At 39.8% G+C, this 12,195-nt stretch overlaps 1 protein-coding gene across 1 annotated transcript in view; it reads left to right on the top strand.

Annotated features, from left to right (window-relative positions):
- Nucleotides 1–923: 923 nt before the first annotated feature.
- The window catches only part of LOC147425668 (uncharacterized), a 55,208-nt gene continuing 43,936 nt past the window's right edge, over nt 924–12,195 (top strand). Inside the window, exons 1-4 of the mRNA XM_086500703.1 lie at nt 924–2,167; nt 2,655–2,731; nt 2,874–2,916; nt 3,325–3,778. Of these exons, the coding sequence (XP_086356829.1) occupies nt 1,675–2,167; nt 2,655–2,731; nt 2,874–2,916; nt 3,325–3,778 (1,067 nt within the window). The 5' untranslated portion in view covers nt 924–1,674. The remainder of the gene's footprint in view (nt 2,168–2,654; nt 2,732–2,873; nt 2,917–3,324; nt 3,779–12,195) is intronic.

The raw sequence follows: 12,195 nt of genomic DNA on the forward strand, positions 1-12,195 counted from the left end.
CCTCCTTTTCCTGAATTTTTATGAAATTGAATAATTTCTATTATAATATTTCGCTGCTGTGCAAGTATGCCTTCCGATCATGCCATTACAATTTTTGGTCATCGAGCACATCTTGCGGTTCCCTTGATTTGACAAAAAGGCATCAAGAATTGAAGGATTTTCCAAGTTCATAATCCAAGGACAGATTTCTAAATTCCAAGAGCAGGTATAGAATTGGCCCATAGGCTTATCATAAGAACTGTTCTACCTACTCAATTCGGCAGGAGGACTGTTGGGGTCCTCTGGGTTTTCCAGCTTGCTGGACGCCTATATATTGCTCAGATGTGTCAGGCTAGCTAGGAGAGGATGAGCTACTGAATTTCTAATAAATGAGGTCCTTGAGCCATAGTTGAAGCTCCAATTAGAATGGAATTTAATCGTTGAGCGTTGCAAGGGGGCGTTGCTGGAGCTACTAGGGAGTCTGGACATATAGGGTAGCTGTTGATGAGCGTTGATGAGTGGGGGTTGGGAACAATAATAATGGGATGCCGTCATGAGCCAATAGTCTCTACGTGGGGATGTATGCAACGCCATCCATAATCATTTGTACCTCAAGCTTGTGTGTAGGATGTTTTATGAACTTATGGGTGAGAGCGCACGTGTGTGCATGTAAGGACTTAGGAGAGAGAAAGAGAGAGGGAGAGAGCGCGCGGGGGCATTTGTAATAGAATGTGAACACGTTTCCACACACACACAGAGAGAGAGAGAGAGAGAGAGAGAGAGAGAGAGAGAGAGAAAAAGAGAGAGAGAACGATGCAAAGCAATATATTTTGCGAGAGAGAGAGAGAGAGAGAGAGAGAGAGAGAGAGATTGCACTTAATGTATAATACCGCTTGCTTTTTATGCCAAGGAATTTTATCGCATTCCGCTAACACAGGCAATCACCCACACAGGACACTGTACTAGTACTACTGTATACATGAAACGCCTAATAATCCCCCCTTCCTTTTTGATGCATCTTCCTACAAGACAAGTACTAAATGATTAGCAGTGAGATGCCGTGTGTATATTTGCATTCCTCAGATCTGAGTGTATCCAAAGCCATCGCTAATTTATCCAATTGCGCTCTGCCTCTCTTTCTCTCTCATGCGCCGGCCTGCAGCAGCTACTTAGCAGCTGCTTCTTCTCTTGGACAGCCCTGCAATAGCCGACCTGCTTTTTGCTTTCTGTCCTCGTTCTGGAGTTCGCTTGGCCAGCAAACTGCTTTGCCTAGCCTGCTCGTGATGCTTTTCTCCTACTCATGGCCTCTTTCCTAAATCAGCTGCATCAGCTTGATGCCTGTGAATAGAGAGCGCTTTAGATAGGCAGATATCTCTCGCTTTTCTCCAGCCTCCATCTTTTGACCCAACTCCTCACCCACACCCACTTTCTGCTTCTGCTCTACTGCTCTAATTATACACAGTGACCCACAATACGTGGGGTCAGCTCTTACGGGTCTCGCTCTCTCTGTGCAGCAGCTACGTACCCTGCCATAGAAGCCCTAAAAAGAAGATTTTGTAAGCTCCTGGAATGGAGGCTTTTCTTGATCAGCCTCTCATGAGTACATCTATAATTCCAAAAGAGAGATGTGGGGTTTATTGAGCTACTCTTGCTATATATAGCTGTAGCGACCTTACAATCCAGCTGAGGTCTGCCATGGATTTTATGAGCTACGCTGCAGAACCAGCTAGCTGCAGTAGCAGCAGCAAGGACAACCAGACCAACAAAGATCCAGCTCAGTCCGGGTCTATTGCAAAATGCAGCAATCTCATGAACTGGGGTGGTGATCATGGCTCCTCATCTAGCAGTGATTTGGACAATGTCGGACCGGAAGCCGGAAGTGTTCCTTCAGAAGCAGAAGGTGATGATCACCTGCCCATCAGCAACAGAGGAAATCGCATAGTTGGAGATCATGGGAGCCAAGCAAATATTATGCAGATGAACTCATCACAGAATTTGCATCAGCATTTTCAATGCATCGGATCATCGGGCCATATTACTGGCAGTGGATCCGGTGGAGCATGCCGACAGCAAGGGCAGGGCGGCAGTGTGCGACAGTATATCCGCTCGAAAATGCCTCGATTGCGCTGGACACCGGACCTCCATCACTGCTTTGTGCAAGCTGTGGAGCGCCTCGGGGGTCAAGAAAGTAATCATTCCGAGAACTCATCCTCAAATTTCTCATAAAAAATATATTAGTAGGAGCAAAGCCTTAACATTTTGTAGGCACAGATGGAAAGTCGCTAGAAATTGAGACCTAAATCCTTCACCTACTGATTATCCATACAGATATACACAGATAAATATAGATATGCATCCCCATTTGATGTATTCTACCTTTCTGAAAGCATTTAGACTATGTTATGATTACTTGTCAGCATGCCCTAAAAATGCATTAGTAGCATAAACCGCAAATTAAATTAAACCCTCTTAAATACATGCATTGGCTGGTTGTAGATTTGGGAACCTTAAGCATTGTTCAGTGGGCATCGTTCACTGTGGTAGTCTGTCAATAGTAGCTTGTTTTGAGTAATGACAGAAAGAAAGACATGTTTAGGTTTATTTTTCATGGTCAAGGGTACTGTTCAAAAATGGCATTCTTAAGAAGTACTATTGTGCTGTTACTGTACTGGCAGGAGCAACCCCAAAATTGGTGCTGCAGCACATGGATGTGAAGGGTCTTACCATAGCGCACGTTAAGAGCCACCTTCAAGTAACTACCAACAAAATTTCATCTCTCTCGCTCGCTCTCTCTCTCTTTCACACGCACACACACTCATGCCGCTGTGACACATACGTCACACCTCCATATTATATTCTTTTTCCCGTTCTTACAAGCAAGCTTCCCTGTGCAGATGTACCGGAGCATGAAAAACGACGAGACAAGCTATATTGAAGGTGAGTTATATAGGATGCGACCTCACGAATAGGTGATGACTAGTAGCGCTGCACGCGGCATTAATGAGGGGGTGCAGAATGAGCTGATGTAATGGAAATTATGGCTGGTGTCCGGATAGGGCCAATAAACTAATTGCAATCTATTGTGGGAAATTATGGCCGGTGTCCTGCGTCAGAGACGTTAAGCATTTAGAAAACCCTGTATGAATAGGTAAAGATGTTGTCTTTGACACGTCCTCTGTCTGCAATCGTACTTGAGATGGGAATGGGGGACTCGGAACTCAGTCGGAAGGTAATTCGGCAATGGGCAATGGGCGATGGGTAATAATAAGTCTCCAGAGGATATTTTAAATTTAGCGTTGCGGATTTATGGTACAAACGTGGTGATGGTCGCGTGTGACTTTGCAGGGTTTACTGAGTCGTCGAGCGTACTGGGCGATGAGGAAAAGCTGAAAGAGGCCCAATTCAGTCGTGTGCATGACGAAGCTTCTTACATGCCCAAGTGGAAAGTTAGCTGCAGTAGAGCAGACCTCACCAGCATCCACCAGCATCACTATCACCACCACCACCACCACCATCCGCAGCAGCCTCCGAAGCATCCTGCGGCAGGCGCTGCTGCAGAGCAACCATTCTTTCGTATAAGCGGCGCACCCTTAATCAACAAAAACTTCTCATCATCTTCTGCTGCACCTAATTTTCATCTTCAGCCTGTTGGACTTTGCAGCAGCAGCTCCCGCTCTGCATTAAGCTTCTTCCACAACGACTCAGTTGATCACCTAGAGTTCTCAATTTCCCCATCTCTAGGACTTATAAAGCCCCAGCAACAGCGGCACTCCGAGATTGACGATATTCGTCACCTCAGGTCAGTGATCTTTCATGCTTTTTACGTATTTTTCAAAGCTTGAGTTACATAAGAAGATTATATAAGTGGGCAATAGAAGATCTCTAGGGCATAATTATACACCTTGGCTTAGAGTGCAGACTCTGCTCCCCCTCTCCCAGTTATGGTTAAGGTCTTGCTCCATGATGGAAGTATCTCATCATTAAGGGTCATGGTCAAGGTCTTCCTCCATGGACGTATCTCATCAGTAGGCCATCTATCTCTCTCGCTGCTCACATAACCTGCTTTGGCCCTTTCACTAATAAGTTCCCGGAAATACCTTAGGCTAAGAATTTTTTAAATTTTTTTAACGCAGTGATCTTGTTCTACCTCTTTCTTTAACAAATCAACAGTAAGTGTAGGTGGCTATTGCACATAGAAGGAGGCAAGAATTTGATGGTCCTTCCCAAGCATATTTAACATAACATGATCATTTCTTTGAGCTTTAATTTCATTTGAGCTTCAATCTCCTCTTAGTTGAGAATCAAGAAAAAACTGAAGTCGGTATTATTCTTGCCAGTCTAGTGTGGCATGCCTTCGTTAGAGAGTACAAAAATTTACATAAGCTTAGTTTAGTATGAGTGATGAGCCCTACTTCAATTCAACATAGTGGATGTGTTATTTCGTTTCTAGAGATCCTCTGTGTGTGTGTGTGTGCGCGTGAGCGCACATGCGTACACACATAACACTAGATAACTTTGCCAACTAGTACTCCAATAGATATATTTAATACCTAGCTATTAAATGTGGCCATCACCAAATTATAAGATTCTCTCTTTCTCCCTCTCTCTCTCTCTCTCTCTCTCTCTCTCTCTCTTGAAGCAGACTCGGTAATCAATATTTCCACCGTTCTATAGAGCAAGATTAATATTCTTAAAAGGATCTGTGAGTTTCACATTTATGATATCTCATACATTTACCATCTGAATGTTCTTTTTGTGCAAAAGAAGAGCAGTGAGTAAATGAAACCTTAAGTAGCTTCATCTTGCTTTATAAACTCACCTTTGCATAGGTTACATTTTTAGGTGCATAACCAATTAAGCCCTATTTTCGCGTATATTCTCAGCTTAGCATGCTTATCACCAAAATTAAGGAGAAGATTATTAACATGAGATGACACAAGCCTAAGAGATGGATTTCATAAGACCGATGCCCTTTGGAAAGACTTTTAGTTACTCATGCTCTTGGATCTCTTTACAAAAAAGAGAAGCTTGAGTATACATAGGACTGTGGAGGCTAATATCTCCACAACTTAAATAAATTTGCAGGTTCCTTGATCATTTTATGATGATATCATGTTCTTCAAAGCGTCACTAAATAATCAATGCAATTATATGGCTAAGAAATGAGTAGAATCCATAGGGATTTTGTCATGAACTTGACAAGAAGAAGCTCCATAGCATACTAGTATATCAAATACTAGTAGATGCTACTAAAATTCTAGTCACTCTTTGATAATTCCATCTGATAACCTTTGTAACCTCAAAATTAGTTCTTGACTTCTTCTACATACTTGTAGAGCTTGAAAAGAGTTAACTTTTGGTAGACAAGGTTTCTCAATTTAACCTTGCATGCGCAAGCTATGCCTGATTTAGTGAAGATTACTTTCTTATCTCCTTTTCAAACGTAGTAACTTTGGATTTCTAGAGGGGGTGGAAGAGTCGAAAGTATGGGATGAATATAGACGTTTAACCTCTCTTCAAATTTTCAAAGAGATATATGAATGTTCTAAATCAATATGCTCATCTAGATGTCCTTCATTCACTTTGCCTCCCATTTCCACCCACCATAAGCCATATTTTGTTGTTTTAAGTCCCATCCAATTCCTATGATATCTAATGAGAATTTCTAGTGCACTTATAAAGTGGCATTAATCATCTTTTGGCACCTCATCTTCTAGCCCTTAGTACACTTCCTTACTACGCTCATCGTCTTTTGACATGTGCTTTCTCTTTTTAGTATGTAAGTCATTTCTAGAGAGAGAAAGGTCATCATAAAGCATAAAATACATCAACATTAAATTTTGATGACATACTCCTCTTTTGAAATGATGGTCCTCCTTAACTATGCATGAACCAAGTGTAAGGCAACCCATTTTTGTTTCGGATCCACATCTCAATGAGAATACATAATTGAAGCTAAATGAGAAGTCTAAAAGTATTGGCAATTGTAGTCCTCACAAAACTTATTCCCTAAAAGTTTCTTTTTGTTTGGAAATACATAATTAAGCTAAGTGACTCATTTAGGAGTATTGGTGATTGTAGTCCTCACAAAACTTATTCCCTGAAAGTATTGGTGTACACAAAGAACATGTCAATAATCATTGAAAGAAAGTAAATTTTAAACATTGCATTAAATCATTGAACATTTTGAAAACATTGGTGTACACAAAAAACATTTCAATGCACATTGAGAGAAGGTAAACATTGAATTAAATCATCAAACATTTTGTATATCAAATATATCTAAGTCTACATTTGAAACATGAAAGAATTTGTCATCTTGCAATAAAGAAAGATAATCCTTTAACTTGGGTTCCTTCATTCATTTTCCATCCTTAACTATATAATTCCTAAACTAATCAAAATACCCATGCATTACCCTTTTACTTTGGAGATTGTTGTCTTCATGTTTAAGGATAGCTTAAGGTTGTAGGATCTCCTCTTATTCATCTGAATTTCAAGGATCGTCTTGAATGGGGTCCATTGGAGATGTCCCCTTAGATGGCTTAAGTAAACTCATATTAACTTCTTTATCTATATGCCATTTCTCAAGAAACTTGAGTATGTAGCAAGTTGCATCATTTATTCTTTCAAAATGTAGAATGGGCATAGTATTTCTTAGCGAGTTTAATATAGGAATTTTGATGTCCTCTAGGTTTGCCTTGCCAGTTCTCTCTCATTTTCTGAGATAATTGGGATTTAGGATATTTAAGTAAAATCCATTTATTTTTCCTAAATTCTAAAATTCTTCTTTGAATGCCTCATTGTTCTCCAACATGTGCTTTCTTTCTCTCATATAGTCATTTCTAAAGAGAGAAAGGACCTCGTAAAACCTCAAAGATCATCAAAAATGATTTTAATGAAAGTAATGCTCCGAAACCAAGAATGTGCGTGTGTGTGTGTGTGTGTGTGTGTGTGTGTGTGTGTGTGAAGGATTGTAAGGGCTATTTTTTCCTTTCTTGTAGGTAGAAGGAAATTCTAGCTATGTGTGTGTGTGTGTGTGTGTGTGTGTGTGAAGGATTGTAAGGGCTATTTTTTCCTTTCTTGTAGTTAGAAGGAAATTCAAGCTGTGTGTGTGTGTGTGTGTGTGTGTGTGTGTGTGTGTGTGTGTGTGTAAAGGATTGTAAGGACTATTTTGTTTCCTTTCTCGTAGCCAAAAGGAAATTCAAGAGATATATATGTGTGTGTATATATATATATCGAATAGTTTGAGGTGCTCTCTCTCTCTCTCTCTCTCTCTCTCTCTCTCTCTCTCTCTCTCTCTCTTGTGTGTGCATAGGTGTGTATGTTGCATGCAAAACTACGCAACTTTACCATCTAATAATTACAAAAATTGGCTGCACTCCTAGTGATGAAATGTAGCCATAGCTAAACCACAATACACAAACAGAGGTAAAAAAACCCTCCATATCTTCACAAACTACATAGCTCAAAAGAAGAATGAGTGGAATAATACAAGAACCAAACATACATGTAGATTGCCAAAGTAAGAAGATGAAGAGACCGATGACTTAATAACACAAATACGTGGCATTACCCTTTATGTTTACAAAAAAATAGACTATCCTAGGGACAAAATGTAGCCATAGCCAAAATAAAAGACATAACTAGAGTTTAAAATTTTCTGAAAATCTCCAGGAAGTATCAAGATCGAGGAAAAAAAAAGGATTAGAGCACAAACATAAAATACACATGCATAGACAATGGGAAAAGTTGAAGAGACTAATTAATCACTCAATAAAAAGAACATAAAAATCTACCCAAGAGAAATCAAATGCCTAATTATTGCTCTGTGTGTGTGTGTGGGTCTATGTGAATTCACTAAGGGTATGCCATATGAAAACATTTGAGTGTAAAATAGGGAGGATATACAAGGAAAGAGAAAATTCATTTTACAAAGGACAATCTGGATATATGGATTGGAAATATGGAAATTTTAGGCACGCACATTACATCTACTAAATTCTACTATTGAGTCCATTGGGCTCTATCAAGACCCTTTCTCCTAAGGAAAGACATCTCTATAATTCTTAAAAAGCTATCTGCCTTTATCTTTTTAAAACTTTAAGCTTCAAATGTTTGTTGACCTTGATGATTTTTGGATCTACTTCTATGCCCAGCTTCGACTCTTCCGCTTGTTGATCATTTAACAACAACCATCTAGGAGGACATCCTCCCTTTTTCTTGGCCAAGAACTGAGCTTCTTTTCAATCCTTATCCCAACTACATGTTCAATTGTATTATATAAGTATTTAAAGTGTCTAGTATAAGATCTCCTTCAGGCATTAGAGTATTTTGGAGATCTTCACTACAAGGGGCTCTTCACGCTTGTGACCCCTATATTGATACAGATGAACTTCGTTTTCTCCCGTTAGGGCATTGATATGGACATCGATATGTACATATATTGATTCCTATATTGATTGTGATATTAAACCTCTTAGTTCTATAACTCAATTCACCATTTAGACTTTTGAAACGAATAACAAATTGAGCAGCACCAACTTAACCTAAAAACATTGATATGACATGACATTTGAAGAGAATTTGTAATTCATTTATACAAATGCATTATACAAGGGATTGCCAATGCACAAGGTAGAAAAAATTGTATATAGTGTGAAAGGCTACATTACAAAAATGAATGAATACCTCAAACTGAAATGACATATAAACATTAAGTAGAATGTTGGGATACAAAATGGAAGAATCATATCATCCCCAATAGACACATGTACATAAAACTAAAGGATATGGTGATGCATAAGTGCACTGCTCTAGATCAAAGATTTCCTCACACTAGAAGGGCATTCAAGTTGGATTTTGCAAAAGGATAAAAGAAATAAAAACGCTTTGGTAAAAACCCTATATACAAATACATAATTCAAAATAAATGAAATTAGTGAAAAGTTTGAACATTTTACCTCACCAAGCCGAGATCTCAAAATCTCCACGAGCTCAACAAGATTGTGGCTTGCACCATAACTATGCTGAAACGAGATACACTCATGACTCATCATCGTCCATTGTTTCAAAGCATTGAAAGAAACATAAAAATTAAGTTGAACAACTACGTAATGATAATTTAATCTCGATTATTTACAATAATTAAATGCAGTTGTAGTTAAAAAATTGCCCTCAAAGCTTGCCCATCAATCGCTACCCAAGTGGTGAAAACTCCTTGACTCCACTCATGATTTTGTTGCCTGTTTTTGCTAGTTGTACATGTTGGAATTTTCACGCGATCCCTTCTTTGCTTTCTTCCGATCTCTATTGATGAGCTACAACAAATTGTGCGCATTGATCTTCAATGCATCATATACCTGTGAGCACATGTGCCTCAAGTAGTCACACATTTGTGTATGCATCCATTTGGTGTGGAAACAATGTTCCATAGTATCCACATAAAACATGCTGGGAATCATAGTGGTTACTTTTTCTTTGAGCTTGCCTGGTATTTCTTTACATTTCTTCATGAGGTGATGACAAAATACCTATAAGCAGAAGTTGTGCATGGTAGTAGCTAGCTTCTTACCATTTTCATCTGCCCAAATCTAATCAATGGTAGGGTCATGGTGTAATGGAGGTCCACTCCAACACCCTAGCAATATCGAGGGGTCACAATAGAGTCTCGACAATGTCGGGGATTATGAGTTTGCAAAGTGTGCCGGGTTAGCATCGAGCTGCTTGTTGTGGTAAACGAGAGAAACAAGATGCACGATGCCAACCAAAAAGCTGCAATGACACTAGGCTAGTCAAAATTTGTTGGAGCCATATATAGCTCCAAAAAGCTAGAGACCTTTGTTTGAGTGGGGTTGTTGGAGCTATATATGGCTCACTCGACTCAACTTGGTTTCACCTATATATATATGTATCTTGTCCTCAATATGAATCAATCTTTGGGAGCGTACATGGTCTAGCTCTTATCATGTCTTCTCTCTCTCTCTCTCTCTCTCTCTCTCTCTCTCTCTCTCTCTCTCAGCCGTTTTTTGACCTAGTAGACAGCAGTTCACTCTTTTGACCATAACTTGCTCATCCGAACTCCGATTTAGGTGATCTATAGCTTCAATCGAAGAGCACGAAGCCCTCTACACATTGATGTAAAGACATAATTTTTTTGTGTAATGGAAGGCTTTTCTGTAACAGCATCTCAGAACTGAAAAAACTGTCAAAACTTTGCGTTTTTGTTGCCGACTTGAAGGCAATGTCAGACAAAACTCGCAAGGGTGGAAAAGCCACACTCGCCATGGAGAATGATGCAAAATCTCCAATGAATTTGGATGCTAATCCAACCACATCATCTACAACAACGGAAGCAATGATCATGGCTTACTTGATCTCGTTACAAGAAACCGTCAACAAACAAGGTGAAGAGTTGCGCGCACTTGCAATGGAGAATGGTACTTTAAGAGTTCTCGTTGTGGAGAATGAGCACCTCAAGAAGGTTCTTGAAATGCAAACAACACGCTTGATGCATCTTGAGAATGAAGTTCAAGAATGTAAACGCTCTCTTGTTGACATGAATGTATTGAAAGAGCGCTTGAGCAAAGTTGAGAGTGATCATGTATTGAAAGAGGAAACAATAGATACAATACGACATGATGTATGTGAGATGAGAAATGCATCCAAATCATGGGCTGATATATGTAAGGATAATGTGGTTTCTACATCTCCTATCACGCAAGCCGTTGTCCAAGCAAAGAATGTAGAGAATGTGGACACTCAAGAATTGCACGAACGACAAAAACGCTCAAAGAACATCGTCATTCGTGGAATCAAGGAGGAAAGCATGGAAACACCCCAATCTCTTGCAGTTGCTATTGAAGAGTTTTTTGCTACACACTTTGGCATGTCAGGAATCATGGCTTATGGTGCACATCGAGTTGGAAAACAAGGAGTCCCTCACTCGGGAGAAAGACCTATTGTATGTACCATGGCTGATGAGGTAAAGAGAAAGATCATCCTTGACAATGGTTGGATCTACCTCAAAGGAACAGGTTGTACTGTATATGAGGATCGCACTATTATACAACAAAATGTACGTCGCAAAGCATATGAGGAAAGAAGCAAGAAGGTTAAGGTATCACCTCAAGAAGAAAAGCCACTTATGGAGGATGCAAGTCCACCCAACAAATAGGGACACATGATCTATGAGACCAACTCACGCTTGCGAATAAGCTTTTGGAATTGTAACGGGTATCCATGGAATTCGGGAATTGGCATTGATGAGCTTACCAATGACTCCGATGTGATACTTCTTGTCGAAACATGGGAGCATGATGCGCAACGAATTCTTGGATTTGACAAATACGATGTGCATTCTTTGATGTGGGCCAAAAATGCAAAGCAACGAAGAGGCCAAGGAGGCGTAGCATGTATGACCAAAAAGGGTTTGAAAGATGTTTCCATTGTCAAAGAAGATAAGTATAAACGCTACTTATGGCTGAAAATCAGCCCACCAAATGGTCAAGTCATGTTTGTGGCCGGTTGCTACATTCCTCACTATGACTCCAACTTTTATGCTTGCTTGAATATGGATAGAGATCAGCCCTTTGTTGAACTAGAGGAAGACATTGCTCATTACAAGGATCAAGGTGAAGTCATTGTTTTTGGAGACATGAATGCTCACACAAATATGCTACAACACGATACACAACAAGTAGACATGCCGCATGTCTCAAGAAGAATGGATGACTCATACATGTATAATCGAAGTTCTAATGATGCAAAAGAAGTGGATCACTATGGAAAGTCACTTCTACATATGTGCAATAGTACCGAAATGCTCATTGCAAATGGTGTATCTCTATGGCAAGGCACCAATGACTTTACATGTAGAAAGCACAACGGTGCTAGCGTGATTGACTATATGTTGTTCTCGGAAGCCACTCTAGAATGCATACAAAGCTTTACACTTGGTCAATGGAATCCGGAATCGGATCATAGGATGTTATGTATTGACCTCAAGTGTGGTAAACGGCCCGAGCATGTAGCCTCCAATCATGATGTGAATCATTTGTACCTATGTCTAGACTTCAAACGAGCACTTATATATGCTGATATGGTGGACCAAATGTTAAGCATGATAGAGCATCAAGAGAGCCCAACATTAGAATGCAAGTGGAAATTTTTCAAAGAAGTAATTTTCTCTTGTGCGAAGGAATGCTTTTCGGTGAA

This window comes from Adiantum capillus-veneris, chromosome 25 (genome assembly GCF_014529385.1).
Source record: "Adiantum capillus-veneris isolate H3 chromosome 25, ASM1452938v2, whole genome shotgun sequence".
Taxonomy (NCBI): Eukaryota; Viridiplantae; Streptophyta; class Polypodiopsida; order Polypodiales; family Pteridaceae; genus Adiantum; species Adiantum capillus-veneris.